Source organism: Thamnophis sirtalis, unplaced genomic scaffold (assembly GCF_051295495.1).
Source record: "Thamnophis sirtalis isolate CommonGarterSnake01/CBP01778 unplaced genomic scaffold, rThaSir2_p1.2 scaffold_11, whole genome shotgun sequence".
Classification (NCBI taxonomy): domain Eukaryota; kingdom Metazoa; phylum Chordata; class Lepidosauria; order Squamata; family Natricidae; genus Thamnophis; species Thamnophis sirtalis.
In genome coordinates, this window is record NW_028261391.1 from 32,737,799 (window position 1) to 32,756,203 (window position 18,405).

Consider the following 18,405-nt stretch of genomic DNA (forward strand, 5'->3'; position numbering starts at 1 on the left):
TCACGTTTTAAATCCCGACCTCTCTAGATTTTAATTAACCCTCCCTCTTCCCTTATTCTATGCGGACTTGCTATCCACACTGACCTGCCTCCCCCACCCACCCCCAAAGCCCCTTCTCAATTCTTGGATACAATACGTTTAAGAAAGCCAAGGTGCCACCAAAATGACAACTCTGGGTGGAGCTGTCCCCAGGATGATGCGACCAGCTCCCGGACAGAATTATCCTCGCAGCGGTTTTCCGTTAGAAGGTAAGAACGGTGGAGCAGCAAGAGAGTTGGAAAAAGGGGACTTAAAATAAAGGGAGGTGTGTGTGTGTGTGGGGGGGACGTTTTAATCCTTGTAGTCTTCATTTGGGTAAGGGAGGCCGATGAAATGGGTCTGGTGGTGGATCTAGAGTCTCCTTGGGTTTTGGAACCTAATTTGTTAGCGTAGTTGAAGAAGCAACTTCTCCGCATTTGGAGCGAGCAAGGGCGAAGAGGGAAGCTCTCGGAATGAGCACCTTTGCCAATGGAAAAGAAAATCAAGGCCACTGCAGTTCAGGTGGCACACTTCCAAGGAAGCAAATCGGGCATAGGAATATAGGGATACACAGCAGCATTATTTTTTAAAACAACAACAACACTAAGTGCGCCAGATCTTGCTCCCTTTCCCAGCTTCTCCCTGCAAATTTCAGTTTCTTGATTTGTATTTTTGGTAGGGGCGGGAAAGGGAGAGAAAGAATACTGCTGGAGGAGGTAGACATTAGCGGCACTCCAGCAGTCAATTTCTCTCCCCTCCTTAATAAGGTGTCATTGAAAATAGTGGGTTAAAGTTGCCACCTCCGTACCTCGCAGGTGAAGGAGCCAAGAAACTTCGTAGCCATTTTGAAACGGCGTTCTTACATTTCTAACCCAGCTAGGGATTAAAGACAAATTTCTTTAAGCAGAAAAGAGTTCGTAGCACCAGGCCTTCTCTTTACTTCTGTCTAGTTTCCTCTGGCTAATAAGAAAGTCTTGCTTCTAACAAGAATTAGCAGACCTATTTAATTATTTCTAGTGCTGTAGAGCAGCTATGATTAATTTCTCTTACCGAACAATTTCCTATTTCATACTATCTCAGTTCAGCTTCTAATTTCCCCACTTCCCTCTTTTGTCAACATTTTAAAAACTTCTGACCAATGTCTTTCTTTGTGTAAAGAGAACCCCCTCCCCACCTAGAATATTAAAGGGGTCTGCTCAAACTCAAATGCAATTTTGTACATTTCCGATTCGCAGAGGCATCGTCTGCGTTTTCTTTCCATTTCTTTTGACTCGTAGAAGTAGTTTGAATTGTATAGTGCTTTTGCCCTGTTTATTAATACAGGTGAAACGTCTTTTCCTCCTTTGGGTAGTCACGCAGTGTGTACATTTGAAGTCATTAACTCGCACGAGAGTCAGGAAAGTGGCAAATCTTTAGCCAGCTGGTGCCCGAGGTGGCAAAGCAAACACTGAGCAACACTATGCAAATTGCTTTGGTAGAAAGTGAACGTGTATCTAAGCAAAGGGATAATAGGTGCAAAGAGATGGTCCGGCAAATTATTTTTTTAAATCTTTTTTTTTCTGAGTCAGTCTTCAATTTCATTGTATCAGATGGCTGCAGTATTTATTGATAGTTGTATTCTTATCACAGAACAATAAACAATTCTAAACAATTCTAGCGACATTTTAAAATCAAAATAGAACCTAAATTAAAATCTTAACGTTCCTTAAAAATAATAGCGGATTTAAATAAGATTCAGCTATGATTAGAGCAGACCAAGTAAAATCCTTAGACTACAAGCCATTTATTTCAACAGGTCTTTTTCTCTGAATAGAACCAATTGTACGCTGAAAAGTATTGTACGTTGACCTACAATTCACTAATACCTACATAATTTTAGTGGGTTTTTTTTTAAGATATAGAAAGACAGGCACGGTCCAAAGTAGTACACTTAAGAGATTTAATTGCGGACAACTACAAGTTGCTACTTATCACAGAAGTAGCTTTCTATGCTGTCACCACTTTCCCACTGTTTTATTTTAAAAATTCTCTATCTTTTTTGTTTGTTTATTTGCTCGATGTTTTTCAGATATGGGGAGAGAATTCTTTTATTAAGTTGCTTTTATGGTACAGTGCAAGACTGATGGATTTCAAATTCATATTGAATATAGCAGCCTGAAATTTTTACTTGATCTGTCTAGAAGATGAAAGGATTTATTCAATATGAACTTGAAACAGACTCATTTTGAAGGAAGGTTCTTTAAGGTCAGGCATTCAATGGGCTGTCTGCTTTCTACTAAGAGTACGAATTGGCTTATTCAGTAGCCTCAGTTGAAGTAAATCATCTGGTTTAGCTAATTATGAATATGTGACTGTCATGTTCCAGGAAAAGTATTTTGGATTTGAGTTTCAGGATAATATTAGCTTCCCACCATATGGTGAAGTCAAGGTCTACTGCTTGTCTCTTATGCTTGTCTTTTATGACTGTCCTGTGCATTGTCCCTCTTCTCTGGGATTTGGCAGGAAGGACATCTAGATGTACTTGGCTCATTCCCAAACAAGTACTTTTTTTTTATGTTCCCTCCTTCCAGTGTCCACTCCTCTGGGCCAAGGCCGAGTCAATCAGCTTGGAGGTGTTTTTATCAATGGCAGGCCCCTACCCAACCATATTCGCCACAAGATCGTGGAGATGGCCCATCATGGCATCCGGCCATGCGTCATCTCCCGCCAGCTCCGAGTGTCTCATGGCTGTGTCTCCAAGATTCTCTGCAGGTACCAGGAGACAGGCTCCATAAGGCCGGGGGCCATTGGGGGCAGCAAACCCAAGGTGAGTATCTCAGAAGACAGTTAGGTGATGGGTAAAGAGCCTCTAAATTGCGGTTTCACCTTACTTGAGAACAGGTTAGCTTGGCTCAGTTAGCGTGAAGGACAATGTTTCTTGCAGAGTGTGCAGTTAGTCTGGCATTTTTGGAGAAGGTCTATCACCTTCATCTCAGCTTCTCTTCTAGCTTTCTTTATTGTGATTGTCTCAGTCTCTCTATTGGGAGGTTTATGTGGGTACTTTGAAATTCCATAAACTCTTTCTCCTGCTTTCTCTGTTACTTATCCCCAATGGGCAAGAAGATATTGGGGTGGGGGAACTCCTCGAAGTATTTTGCTATGAGGTCTAATCAAGTTGTAAGTTGTAGACCGTGGTCAGTAGGGTCCCTTGACCAGGTTGGAAATGTACTGGCAAAATATACCAGACATATCAGTCTCTAGCATGAGATGTCCAATCCATGGGGACAAAGCTTTTGGTTAGCAGGGCATTATCAGCATAGAATGGGAGTAACAATTTGGATGGTTCTTTTTGTTGATCCAAATAGGGAAGGATTTTTTTCATGAGGAAAACTCTATAGTGAACCTCAGACTGGGTTTCCATATTAGTCTGGTATTTCAGGCGAGCCCAGCTGTTTTGGCTTTTTCAGTATTCACTGTCCATTGAATTAGTCTGGCATAACTGTAGGTAAGTGTATTGTGCAAACTTAGTCCATATGGATTTAGTCCTGTCCTCAGATAATTGTGGAAAGAGGCTTAAGCCAAACAGATTTGTAGAGCAGAGTTACTCAACAATGCAACTTGTCTTCCAACCACTTCCACACATGGTGGAGAGTTTGCATGTACCTTCTGAAGTCAACAGAGCTGACTTTATCTCTGCTGATTGTTTTTAGACTTTCTCCCCCATCCTTGAACAGGACTGAGAATACAGTCAGTCTCCTTTGCCTAGCTGGAATTGTACAGGAGTGTGGGGGTGTATCCTTCCTAGCTTCCTTAAAACTCCTTGGCTTACTGGTCCCTGTGCAAAATGACCTTTTCTTTTAACTTCTTTCCCGTGTAGAGCTGTTCAGAGAATTTATGTAGGTTGCCCAATCCTAAATTAAGAGACTTAGGTGAGTCTGGTATGTTTCCCACAATCAGTTGGTCACTAACCCTGCTGGAATGTTTCTGAGAAACAGCATGGAAATTAGATTCAAGAGAAGCCCAAAATTTCTCTTTCCTTTTAGGGCACTTGTGGATTCTCAAGGCAATGAGGTCTGTTTCTGCTACAGTGACCTCAACCAAAACCACCACCCAGACATCCAGCAAAGAATGCAATCCTAAAATCATTACTTAATACTAGTGAGCTTGACAGTGAGTGTGCAAGCAAATGGGGCTAATAAGTGTGGGTTGAGCCAAAGTGAAACTACACCTCCAGCTTTTCTTTTTCTGTAATCCAGTTTTCACTAAACTGAATTCCATCTCAATTCTAAACAGATTTGGGCTTGGGGGATATAAATACCAATTTAAATGAGTGTTTTACTTTGTAGTTACTTACTTTGGGGTGAAATGTTTATGACATGAAGATGTATGTATTTTGTAACATTTATATATTTATACATTTAGAATGTTACCAAAATGACCAGTCAAATTATGAAGTAGATTTCCACTATGGCAGATTTTTTTCTTTAAGAATACTTTTACATTACACTGATTAACAAGTTACATATACATACATACATACATACATACATGCATGCATGCATGCATGCATACATACATTCATACATTCATACATTCATACACACATACATTCTTTCCCCTCCCCTCACATTTCTCTTTAAAGAGAATGATGATTTGAAATGTAAGTGCTAATATAAGTACTGAATATCACTCTGTGGTCCTGTAAAAGTGAAAGTTGAAGTTTATTTTGTTTAATTCATTTTCAACAGAGGGATTCTATCATGTATGTTAAATAATATTTTGCATGATTCACGTGAACACAGAAAAATGCAGCCTTTGCTTTCCCTTTTCTGGGAAAAAAAAAATCCGCGATTGCTTTTGTTCAGTAAAAGTTCTATTTCACTTCCAAAACTCTTTTTTCAATAACATTTTGTCTGTCATTAATTAAATGAGATTTTTCTCCGAGTTGATTCTTCCTGACCCCATCTTTGAATATTTTAATTACATTACCTTTTGGTTCTGCGTTTGGTCTTTATTGGTTTAAAAGAAGCATTTAATTTTAATGGATATTTTGGGGTGGGTGGGACTGAGTGCCAGCTTATTTTTCTTTGACCCCTTTTGTGAGAATAAACCACATATTCTTTCTTCTTTTCTTAAGTATAGTCCTCGATTCTTAACTTGTCCGTCCCCGCATTAACGAATGTTGTTTTCATCCTGACGGAGGTCTTGCTAATTTTAAACGGTCTTCCGTGAATCATATCATATTCTTGACTTCGCTGCTTTAGGTCAGGCAGACGCCCCAAGCTCCACTTTCAAAACGGATTGCACGAAGTCTTGTCCGGACAGGGTCCTAGATGTTGCGCTGTTTTTCTCTGCACCGCCCCGCCTCGCCTTTTTGCTCTATCCCTTTTCTCCGTCGCCTCTTTCCTTTCGCCCCTTCCCTCCTTCCCCCCTCCTTTTGTCTTGCTCTCCTCCCTGTTCCCCCAGAATACAAACCTTGTTTCCTTTGTGGATTGTTTTTATTAAAGCAGGTGACGACGCCGGATGTTGAGAAGAAGATCGAGGAGTACAAGCGGGAGAACGCAGGCATGTTTAGCTGGGAGATCCGGGACAAATTGCTGAAAGACGGCGTGTGCGACAGAAACACCGTGCCTTCAGGTAAGTCGCCCGGGAAAGCTGCCGAGTTTCAGACGGTAGCTTTGGAGTTCTGCACCCTCCCCGTCCTTCCTTAGCTCCAACGGAATCCTGGGCACTGCCTTTATCGATCCGAAAAGTCTGGCTATGAATGGGAGCTTGATGCTTGCTTTAGTCTCTCTCTTGCTCTAAGGGGATATACTTGGGAGGGACTCTGTTTAGAAATAAATCGCTTGGAAAAGGAAGCACCCGACGTTTAAGTGGGACCGCAGTCCCCCCCGCCCCGAGGGGCTTATCAGGCCCAGCCTAACTGGGAATGCCCTGGCCGGTTTCCGCAGGTCAGAAGGGAGCTCCCGGGGGTCGGGAGGCCTTGAAGGGGAGGGTCGCGAAAGAACGGCGGGGTTTGGGGAGTCGCACTTGCCCAAATCCATTCTGCGGTGGGCTCTTCCCAATTTCAAGCCCAGGGGATGCGTTGGGGGGGGATGTAGGGAGGGAAGCTACATTATTGACAGTGCTGCATGTCCCCCTCCCTCCTCCCCGCCATCAGGAAACGAATGCGGAAGGCCAGGCTTTATTTTAGAAGCAGCAGATGAAAGGGAAGGGCGAAAAGGCGGTGCGGTCCTGACTAGACGGTGCAGACTGAGCTCGGGTGCTAGAGCATAAGGGGGACCCACGAGCTTCGCTTCCTGGCACATCTTCTCTATCCAAGTCATACATACATTCGCGTCATTTTACTTAACATCCGATAATGTGAAGCTTTCGTTCCTTCTCTTCCTTTCCTCGAAGGCTGGGGCAGGATTGTGTGGCAGACCCGCAGTTAGTGGGTGCGCAGCTACGCGCTCGGACATTTTTGCTTTCACTTGTAGTTCCATATCCGACACAACTAATAGTTACCTTAGCCAAGGTAAAATAGTTACCTTACCGTTAGCCAAGATCCCTTCTGGATCGTGGTCTCTAGAGCCGCTGTTGCGGTCTCAGTCAGTTTGGTAGAAAAATTTCCCATCTACACAAACTACCAGTTATTAGGAAAAAAAGGAGGATGAAAGAAGGAGGCGCAAAAAGGAAAAACAAAACGGGAGGGACTATTTGGTGATGGCCCCATAGTCCTTGAAAAGAAACCCAGAGAACTACGGGTACAATGTAGCAAAAAAAGAAAGAAAGAAATGGCTATGCCGTCTTCATGTCCATGAGGTTATAAAGGCTACCTAGAGGTATTCCCTTCTCAAAAGGAACACCGTCTTGTAGAAACAATTATGAAGTTTTTTGAAGTTTGGGGCAAATCTTTTCAAGGCTGTTTTCTTGTTCTGCGCCATTAAAGGCTTCGATTCTTACAAGGGTCCAAATCATGTACTGTGTACTACAAGGAATACGTTTAAAATATAGGTAGGGGCATTTTTCTAGGAGCAATGAGTAAGGGACCTGTTTGAAGCCAATTTGGTGTAGTGATTAAGACTCCAGGCTAGAAATCAGGAGACCGTGAGGTCTAGTCCCGCTTTAGTCACGAAGTCAGAGGGGGGGGGGCTTGAGCCAGTCACTCTTTCTCAACCTTCCGAAGCAGGCAATGGCAAACCACTTCCAAAAACTTGCTAAGCAAACCGCAGGGACTGCTAGTTCCAGGCAGTTATAGAAACCACTCAACTGAAACCCCCCAAAGAGGTTAAGTATGTGCGGGTAAAGTGCAAATAAGATCGCAGGCTTTCGTGTCGCTTCAGCCTGGAAGAAGATTCTGCCGTCTGAAATGGCTTCGAAGGAATCGTGTGTCCCTCGAGCTGCTGCTCCGCTAACAAACTTCTTCAAGACTGCAAAACTGCGCTACCTACTTCAATATCTTTAGGAACAATCTTTGCTTTTTGCTAACTTGGATGACCCGTTCTTCCTTTTAAACAAAAGCAAACTTTTAGTAACTGCTGTTCTAGTGCCGACGTTTAGGGTCGTCGTGGTTCCCCCCACCTCCCCGGGGGTGGACAATCCGCCCAATTCTTCAACGCCTAGATTTTCCTTTCCATAGCTGCGTTCCTGTGACACGCTTACTCCTACGGGACTTATCCATGGTTTTTCAATTCACACAATTTTTCGTGATCGGCTCTACAGGTTTAAAATAAATGAGCCCCAGGGTCAAACTTTGCAGCTCAGATCCGCGTTCATTCATACGACCCCGTGTAACCGAGTGGCTTGAAAGCATCGCCCGTTGCGTTGGGCACAACGTGTCAAGGAACACATTCAATTCCTTCGGTTGTTTTTAGGGTTTAAGATTTTGTGGCGAGTCAGGAGAATACTTTGATCCAATAACTAGCCAAGGAGGATCTTTTACAAACTAAACCAGCGTGTGAGCTCCCCCTCGAGTTATTAGAAATGAGGGGCAGGGGGCGGCGCGGGGGAACCAATTATAAAAGATCGGGAAACAGAGGCAATCAGAGGACTCCGCACCACCCCCCCCCCCCAATTTCGTAAGCCGTTATTTCCCAGCGCCTTCCCAGTTCTCTAGCATGTGCCCAACGGGGACTCAGAACCCCAGCCCGGTTCTCCCGATTCCCCGCTTCACGTCTCTCTTTCCTCTTTCTTTCTCAAGTGAGCTCCATCAGCCGCATTTTGAGAAGCAAATTTGGGAAAGGAGAAGAAGACGAAGGGGAGCTGGAGCGTAAGGAAGCGGAAGAGAACGAGAAAAAGGCCAAACATAGCATCGACGGCATCCTCAGCGAAAGAGGTAAAGACGGTCACTTTCCCCGGGCTTGGTGGGTCGGGAGGGGGAGGGCGATTGCCTTGCAGAAAAGCGCGGTCGGACCGAGGAAGGCCGGAGCTTGACTCCCGGGGCAGGAGGGACGGGAAGTTGTGCTGTATCGTGAGAGAGAGATCGCTGGATTATCTCAATGGTGGTGGCGGCAGCTGTTGCAGGTGGGCGCATCTGGTTCCTTGTGCGTTGCAACGGTAGGGGAGGCTATTAGAGCTGAACGAAACGGACAAGACATAATTTCGGGGAATAGACCTAGGAAACTCCGTGACTTTCTGGGGACCCATAGGATGTGGGTTGCAAAAAACCGCCTCTTGGAGGTGAAGATTTTAGGAGGGGTATTGACTCAGCTTGAAAAGCTTTTCAGAGGTGGTGAAAAGTTGAGCATTTGAAAAGCACGGTTGCATTTGCCTGCCTCTCTGATTTCTCCTGTGTCAATGGTAGATGTCAGTCTTAAGGATCAAAACGAAGAGGACTTGCATTGCAGCAAAACTACGCCCCTACCACGCACGTGCTAATAAAGAATTTAGTAGCACTTCAAAAATGATTATGTCCTGGACCAGGGTTCACTTAGTTGTGCAATCCAGTGCAGATATTGACAGTGCCTAAATCTTCATTTCAGTTGGTGTTAAACATATTTTAGTTCTAGTTAAGTTTTATCCTGCCCCTTGATTTCTCCAGGAAATTCTAAAATTATTCTAAAAACGACGTAAAAGAAACACACTTGTGGATTCAAAGTCAATATCTTTTGGTGCCAAAATTAAGCGAAGATTCTCCTAACAGAGATAGTGAGCATAGATTTTCTTAGAATGGATGGATGCCCCAGGAGTTGAGGGGAGAAAGGAAAGAAGCATCTTAACAATAGTCAACAACATTTGAAGTGTTGTCAGATGATTTTAAGAAGTCCTGTTAATCAGGTGACTTAATAAGCAGAGTACATGGATGAGACTATGTCCATTGTTTAAGGTAAAATTCAAAGTTCATTGATCTTTTCTTTTATTCAGGTTCACTTTCTGAGTCTAGAATCCAGGAAGGATGTCCTATTAAATGCAATGAAATTTATTGGGAAGCAGCCAATAAATTTACTCAGTTGTTGAGATGGGCTGCTATAGAATTCAAATCACTCAAATCAAATCAACCCATTCATGAAATGTTACTTTAACAAGTTCCAGGCCAAAAAAAATAAATAATTCAGTTTATTAATTATGCCTGCTTCTTTGTAAATATGTCTCAGCACAATCAGTGGAATCTAACTTGGAGCTACTTAATTTTTCTTGATGTAACAATAGATGTGCTGCTATTATATTCCTATTCAAGATTCTCCATCCTAGCAAGTAAGGTTGCAGTAATTTTAAGGTCTATTTCTGGGGATAAGCCTCTTTCCACATAATCAAACATAGCAATATTTATATAACACACATACATGGCATTGACTAAACTGATTTCTGGATTCCCACAATACACTCAACAATAACAATAACCAAATGAGTGGGATTAGTACCTCTCCTTCCTAAATATCTAAACTACTTTAACTGCCACCAAGCTTAACATGGTCTTGTACCAATGCAACTGTTGAAACTTTGCCTTTTGTGACTGGCCAGTTAGTGAACGCAGCCACTCAGATTTCTTTCTGAGCAATTATAGCTTTGGAAATTTCATGAGATGAAGCAGTTTTGTTTTTTAAGAGAAGGAACTTCCTTGGTAACAGTCTGATCTGAAAGGCAGGGTATTTCCAATAGGCATGGCGAAAAATGTGGGATGAAGGTAATAATTCCACGTTGTCCAAAAATCATGGTAGAAATATTGAATTTACTTGCATTTACAATATGAAAAAAATGGCTTGCAGTCTTGCTGTCTCTTACTTGAAGTGAGAAATGTCCTGAACTTTGATAGAAAATGTTGCTTTACTACCTGCAAGAGAATAAGGATGCAGTTCTGCCTTTTCTCTTTCTTCCTTTTTGCAACTTTCAGATCTCACAGTATTCAATTGTTATTTGTGAGCACTTTGCAATCTGGAGTAAAAAAGGCTCCTAGTGCTGGACAAAGCGGGAGGGTGGGTGGGGGAAGAAGAAGGTTCCTTGTCTGAATTCTTTGTGAAAAGCTAGTTGCTCAATCGTGTGGCTGGATCTGTTGAGACCCATCCCTCTATGTCCTTAAATCAGAGCAGTATTTGGGGTTAGTCAAGCTGAAGTCATTAAATAAAAAGGAGCCTGGCTAGGAAGGGAGGAGGAAAATCCTTGGGAGAAGGTCGTGATCCTTCCCTTTTCCCAAAGGGCTTCAAGTCAAAGATGCTGTCAGTGGTGGCCTATTTTAAAAGCTGCACTGACTACAACTTCAGTGGAAACTATTTTAAGTGAATGTGTTCATGGTGGAAATACACCTCAAGCACAGAGCAAGACTTCTCTATCCCAAGCAATTTTGATGTCTTTCTGATAAACATTCTATTTTTCACATCTTCACAAAAATTGAAACTTGAGAATGAAATGATAGCTGTACAGTAGACTTTAGGCAGTCACCTGATTAATATATTTATTTCTAGGGTAATTTGCTTCTATGCATGGATTGGTTTGTAACATTTAGAAACATGAGAAACGTTTACAGAATGTACATAGATTAAGGAATAGCCCAGGATTCTGAAGATATTGACTGTTTTCTCTATGCATGTTTGCTCCAAGATCCAGCAACAAACTTTTCAAATTAAAAATAAAGTTTTATTTGGAAGTAATGTTGACCAACTTAACTGGACAGAAATGTCTTCTGGATAAAATATGATAGATTTAATTTCTACACATTTGTGCATGAGTTTGTTTTCAAGTGTCCCTGTTTTATTTATTGGCTAAATGAAGAGAAGGATATCCAATCTTCTTCTATCCATATTGTTTCCTTTTGTTGATATTATAGGTAGTAGATTTATAAGAACTTGTTGCCTGGGTTGGCAGTCCTGCTGCAGCTAATGTTCGGTACGACTTGTTGTCTGAGGTTCTCTGAGAGTCCTCCTCTAAAGTTTGCCCTTCACATTTACCATAGGCCCTGGAGAACAGGAGACAAAAGTACCAAATGAGCTGGTCAAACATTTGTACAACTTTTCCAGCTTTTACAAAGAAAGCCTTCTATACACAATCTACACTTGGAGATGAACTTGGAAAACAAAGAGGGGAGAGTCCATTGAAACTCACACTTTAGCTCTGGCCAGACAAAGGTTCAGCTAGCAGCAGCTTGATATGGACAAAAGAAGGCACCCTTTTTATAATTCAAGGAGAAAAGAAGAGAAAACAGTCTTCACAATAGGGCCCAGAAAAGACATTATGGGCTTGCAATGAGGGATGAATTATTCAATGAGTCCCAATGGCTGATGCTCTGAGGAGTTTTATGGACTCTCCACCGTGGAAAAAGTGGCTATTTTCACCTACAAAATGTTTCTAGCCTTTCTAGATGGCTAGAGATGCCGACAGCCATTCAGGATAGACAACTGAAACCATTCTTCAGGACTATAGTATCCCTTTGCATTGTAAAAGCCAAAAGGAAAGAAGGGGAGGAGGGAGGACTATTAGAGATTTAAGAACTGCATCTTCACAGAGGCTCAATGTATATGAAGGAAAAAAAGAAAGAGCACAAACTTGCACAAAGGAAAATTATGCCAGCGCATTTCTGGTTTTTGTTTGTTTTGATTGGGCAAATAACAGAATGTTGTGTCATTTATTTATGCAAGTTATGTACATCATTCGCTTTATTATTACAGACCAAAGATATATATTTTGGTTTGTCTTCTACTTTTGTATAGTTGTGGTCACTGTTTAGGCAGTTTTTTTTTGCATGAAAGTAGATCATTACTTAATATATCTTAATAATGGGAAAATGTGTTGAATGAGGACTGGATTAAGAAATAAATGATTAATGTTAATTGACAATGTACATTTTTAAAGTGGCCCTTAATGTCAATTCCTTGGTTACAGTTCATAAGGAACTTAAATGGAAGGACCTGTATTTATTTGTTTTTCTCAGTCTCTCATTTCATTGATTTTAAGTTAAGTTTCTCCAACTTTAGCTGTTTGCGTAAACTCTTAAGAATAATAAAAATAATTTATATCTCCATCTCCATCTTTTCCTCTACTCCATTGTTGTTTTCATTTCTTTCAATTTATTTATTTCAAAATATTTTCTTTTAGCATTTCATGATGCTCAATCCTAAAACTGTGGTGCTTCAAGCTGCAAACAATTTTTGTTTTGAATTAACTTTAATTGTAAACATAAGAGAGTTTGTTTCTATTTGTTTTGCCAATATGGGCAGAATAAATGGAAATTCTTGTTAGTACAAAACTGAAAATGCAAAGTTTTATTTCTGCTTTTGTTTGCTTCTGCTTGAAGGGTAATTTTAACATCTATTTTAATTGTGACCACAATTGCTAACAATGATAATGATAAAAATAGAAACATAGCTTTATTAGTAGTATAAAATATTTCTGAGTACTTAAAAGAACTGATATTAATGAATTTGAATATCATGCTCCAGGTGATTTTTAAATTAATTATACATGTGCTTTTTCTGGAATACCAGTGAAATGGAAAATTGCATCCAAGTGCCTGACTGAATTGCAGTTTATTATTACTTTGAAAAAACTGTTAATTTCCTTCATGAAGACAATTATTAGTTTGTATTTATTATTAATTCTATTAATTATTAATATAAATTCCATATATATCAACTTGAGTTTTTCAAGGGAATTGTGTGAAAAATATATGCTAAACAAATGGCAATAAAGCTCCTACATGCATTTTGGAAATAACTTACTTGAAATACAGACATAGACAAGAGAATTTTCTTTAAAATGTACAAAATTCAGCCTTCAATGTCAGCAGAATGGCTCTGGATATCTATGATAGTTAAGATGGACACAGGGTATTTTTTTGCTGTATTTCTAAAGTATTGTATACTACACTGGTACTAATACACAATAATATTTCTTATGGGGAAGATACTGTTGGCAATTAAAAAACATGTAAACATATCAGTAATTTCAAAGATTAGATAAGCATATCTAGCCACTTTCGAAAAGGATTGTCTGTTTTAGTAGCTGGCATGTTGAAATCAGATTAATAAGGATACCTCAGAATTGGTTTCTGATTTACTACTTTATTTATATAAATAAAATGACATCCAACATGAATTTCTTTTTTCTTGGAGAAAAAGCAGACTTCAAAGAAAACTTGTATTCACTAAATAATACCTGTATGAAATAGATAATCTACTAAATAACTTTGTAGACATTGAAATTAAGGGAGATTGTAGTTGTTCTTATGATGTATTATAATGGAATTGTACCATGTTGTATTCAGACTTCTTTTTCATAGTGACCCAGTTACAGAAAAGTTAGTCTTTTTACAAGAGTTGAAAAGACAAAGCTTCTAATAAACACCCTGCAGAAAAAAAATCTGAATTTCCTTTTAAATTAGTATTATTCATAGCAGTTTTATTATTGCTTGCAATATCTAAGCACAGTGGAAAAATAGAATTAAACAATGTTCTGTAACATTATAATTACTTATAATATCATAACAAGGAGCTTGAACTCAAAGAACTCTGGCACATGCCATTAATTAATATTAATCTCTACACAATCAAAGGAACAAGTGTTTGTTTTAAAGCCACCTAGGAAAGAGAAATGCTGTTAGTGCTTTTTAAAACTTTAAATGATCCAAGTCCATGCAAACCCCTAGAAAGAAGCTACTCTAGAATAATGGAGTGAGGGAGAAGAAACCTTTAAACATGATTATTCTAGTAGGTGGTAGAACCACTGATCTTCCTTTAATACGGCCAAGCGCAGAATTATATAAATCACCAACCAAACTTTAAAAAAAACCTGGGTGTGTCAGCATCTTTGTTTGCACTAGTAATTTTATTGAATTCTCAAAGAGTGCAACAATTGGCAATATAAAGAAGTATGGGCAACAAAAAAAAGAACAATATAAACAACAGGCTAATTCTGGACAGAAATCAAAGGACAGCATGAGGTTTCAGGTAACCTGGTCAATAGGCTGCTCCAAGAATCCGAGCATGACACAACCAGAGCATCAGCTAAGTACTTGGCAGTCTTGGTAATGAGGAATTGACAGATTCTGTGAACATTTCATTAAATGGATGAGCAGATGGCCACAATTTCATCAGTTTTCATTCAGTTCAATGAATGAAAATTGGTTTTTGTAATTTCTAGCCAAGAAGAACTTCAGTGCAATTCTTCTGGATAGAATGTGTTGTTCTTATTAACCATATTTTTCAGAGTATAAGACGCACCGGAATATAAGACACACCAAGGTTTTGAAGAGGCAAATTAAAAAAAAGGTTTTGCACTCTGCAAACCTCCACAAAATGGTTCATTTTTTGCAAAAACAGGCCCGTTTTTCATCAAAAAAGGGGCATGGATAGCCTTTAGGAAGCTTATAGACTGCTCCTGGGGGCTGGGGGAGCAAAGCTGAGCAAAAGGTGGCCTGTTTTTTGCTCATTTTTGCCCTCTCCAGCCCTCAGGAGCTCTCTGAAAGCTTCCTACAAGCTATGCACCTCCATTTTGGTGAATGGGGCGGGGTTTTGGAAGGCAAAAAAAAATGCTGTATTCAATATATAAGATGCACCCAGATTTTCAGCCTCTTTTTTGAGGAAAAAAGGTGCATCTTATACTCCGAAATAAATGGTAGTTATATGGTGACCAAGGTATGAGTATATACCTTTTTTTGGAGCATAAGATGCTCCAAAGTTTTTGGGGAGGAAAACAAGAAAAAATATCTACCTCCTTGCAGCAAACAGCAAATAGCATGTTTCAGGTTAGCCTGATTAGCACAAGAAAAAAAAATCTGCCTCTGCCTTCAAGTAATTTGTCTCCTTGCAGAAAACAGCCAGTTTCAGTTTCAATTTAGCCTGAAAATCTGCTTCCTAGCAATTTGCCTCCTTACAGCAAATAGCGTGTTTCAGTTTCAATTTCAGCACAGCCTGATTCGCACAAGCAGCTGATTGTCGGTTGGATCAGCCTCCCGATGATCAGCTGTTTCAGGCTGCAGGAGTTGCCAGAGCCTATTGCCGCCTCCGTGGATCCCGTTTTCAGCTTCTGCATGTCCCATTTTTGGCCTCTATGTGCCCATTTTCTGCCTATTCCAGGTGGCAGGGATCAGAATGGACACAAAATGGGGTACATGGAGGTGACAATAGGCAATGTTAATCCCTGCAGCCTGAAACAGCTGATCATCGGAGGGCCGCTCCAACCGACAATGACCTGCTTGTGCTAATCAGGCTGTGCTGAAATTGAAACTGAAATACGCTGTTTGCTGCAAGGAGGCAAATTGCTGGAAGGCAGAGGCCAAAGGGTGGGAGCTGGCGGGTGAGTGTGACTACATTTGATGTATAAGATGCACCCACATTTTCATGCTCTTTTTTGGGGGGGGAAATGTGTCTTATACTCCAAAAAATATGGTATGTCGCATGTCACATTATCCAATCTTTTTCATTTTGTTTTACTCATTTTTACTCATTTTCCATGCTTCATGAAATCTTCCCATTTGCGTTTTTCCAAAGAAACAAAGAATAAAAATGCCAGGAAGAGAAATTTTGGGGAAAAATTCTTATTCTCAGAATGTTTAAGAGAAAAGTTTTGTGGTGATAAAGAGGAAAGGGAATTTTTATAATCAATAAAAAAGCAATATGTGTTTTTTTTTAATGTTGTATGCCGCCCTGAGTCCTTGGGAGAATCCAATAAACCAAACTAAACCAAACCAATAATGTGTTTCCCCCTGGTTTTCTTTGATGTTTTCAATCAGAAATGAGCAGGCTGGTATAAAGGAAGACATGGCATTATTAATAAGGCATTTCTCAAGTTGATGTACTCTAGATGTTTTGGACTAGAACTTTCATTATTCCTGACAGCTTGGCCTTTAGCAGATCAGCTACAGCTAAAATCAAAATGATCAGATATCTCAAAAAGTGATTATTGGCCATCTTATACTACATACAGTTTGTGTACTGATGTAAGAATAAGCTGTGTTGAACTCACTCTGAGTGAATAAACTAAGGCTGTTTTGAGACAGAAGACTTCTATTTCCTTCTGCATTAGAAATGTCATGTATTGTTCCTAGATAATTTCATTTATGAGTTTTGAAGGATGCAATGACAATATTGCCTATGAATTCAGATTGTGTTGTGTTTTCGTGACCAATCAAAAACTTACTCAGAACTTTTTGGAGTTCTGTTCTCTATAGTTGTTTTCTAAAGAAAAACAATAATCTGGTACTTGGTGTTCTTTGGAATATTATATTTCTTGTTTCTATATTTAAGAATGTCTTTCTTCCAAGAGAATTGCGTCGTTTCATATGTCAATCACTAAGGAAACAGATTTCAGTTTCCTTAAAAGAATGTTAGTTATTATGAATGCTGTGACTGGGATTATTATTTTTCTCCTTTGTCTAAGGGTATACTTTGTTATGGCTTTTGGATAAACAACCAAATTTTGGCTGTTGTTAGTTAGTTTAGGGTGTCAGTTTAAAGTGTCTGTTGTCACATTTAGTGATTTTTACGTTGTGTACAGTATAGGGTGGATAATGCAAGCTTTCATTTTAAGCCAACCATTCTTCAGTATCAATTCAGTCCCAGTTTTACCAAATCAATATAATATATGTCACTGCATCATCTAAGGAAAATATGTACCCACGGGGGATCAGTATGGAGAAAAGTGGGTTGTTAGATGATCCAAGTTATTCAATAGATTATTCAAAATATTCATAAAATGATTCATGTACATATTTATTTATTTATTTACTTATTGCCTGCCTTTATTATTTTTATAAATTACTCAAAGCAGTGAACATATCCAACATACCTCCCTCCTCTTATTTTTTCCACAACAACACCCTGTGACATGAATTGGGCTAACAAAGAGTGAATGGCCCAAAGGTTACCCAACTGGCTTTTATGGCTAAGGCAGGACTTGAATGCAGAGTCTCTTTAAATTTAAATTTAGGTTTTATTGGACTTATATGCCACCCTTCTCCCAAAGGACTCAGGGCGCCGTACAACATAAAAACACATATGACAAAAACAGCTTGGTGCCTTAACCACTAGATCAAAAATCCTTTCATGTATTATGTCAATAAGTACAATATGTATGAAATTTATTATTATGGTTGTTCACACAGTCAGCCAGATGTTTAGATTGGATTTGGCATTTTAATCCACCTATTGAGTCCTTCCCAAAGACCTGAGATAGGCAGATATTGTTTTTTTGATGATGTTAAAGATATCATTACAGGATGTGAATTGTTCCAGGTAAAGCTGCTTTTTGCTATTGATAAATGGTGATTTTTACCAATGTTGATGGTGTTCAGATGGTGTTCCAGTTGTTTTAGGATTGCATTTAGGGTTCTTATCACTCAATCTCCAGGTTTTTTTTGTCTCTTATAAAAAGTTGTTAAGTTGGTGTGGGGGTGTTCTGTGGCAGGTACTTACCAATTGTCAATAAGCAAGACAGAAGACACAATTATTTATTAGTGTTAATAAAATAATGTAAATAACATATTTTTCGGAATATAAGACGCACCAAGATTTTGAAGAGGTAAATTTTAAAAAAAGTTTTTGCACACTGCCTGCCTCCCAAACCCTCTGCATACCTGATTTTTTGTGAAAAATGGGGCATGCAGACTTTGAGAGGCCTGCAAAGTGCTGCTGGGGCCTGAGGGGAGGGCAAAAATGAGCAAAAACCAGCCCGTTTTTTGCCAAAAATGAGAAAAAAATGGCCTGTTTTTTGCCAAAGAAAGGGTATACATAATCTTTAGGATGCTTGTAGAGTGCTCCCGGGATTGGGGGGGGGGAGGCAAAAATGAGCAAAAAATGGCCTGTTTTTGGCAAATTGGGTCCATTTTTCATCAAAAAAGGGGCATGCATAGCCTTTAGGGAGCTTGTAGAGTGCTCATGGGGGCAGGGGGGCAAAAATGAGCAAAAAATGGCCCATTTTCTGTTCGTTTTTGCCTTCCCCAATCCCCAGGAGAACTTTGCAACCCTCCCAAACCCTCTGCACATCCATCTTTGTGAAGGG

At 39.8% G+C, this 18,405-nt stretch overlaps 1 protein-coding gene across 2 annotated transcripts in view; it reads left to right on the top strand.

Moving 5' to 3' along the window:
• The first annotated feature begins 143 nt into the window (after positions 1-143).
• PAX3 (paired box 3) overlaps positions 144-18,405 on the top strand; it is a 91,387-nt gene continuing 73,125 nt past the window's right edge. The window contains exons 1-4 of one of the 2 annotated variants that reach the window (XM_014055087.2): positions 144-248; positions 2,589-2,824; positions 5,505-5,634; positions 8,180-8,314. In XM_014055087.2, coding sequence (XP_013910562.1) covers positions 164-248; positions 2,589-2,824; positions 5,505-5,634; positions 8,180-8,314 — 586 coding nt within the window. In that variant the 5' untranslated portion in view covers positions 144-163. The remainder of the gene's footprint in view (positions 249-2,588; positions 2,825-5,504; positions 5,635-8,179; positions 8,315-18,405) is intronic. The other variant, XM_014055089.2, reaches the window with a different exon arrangement.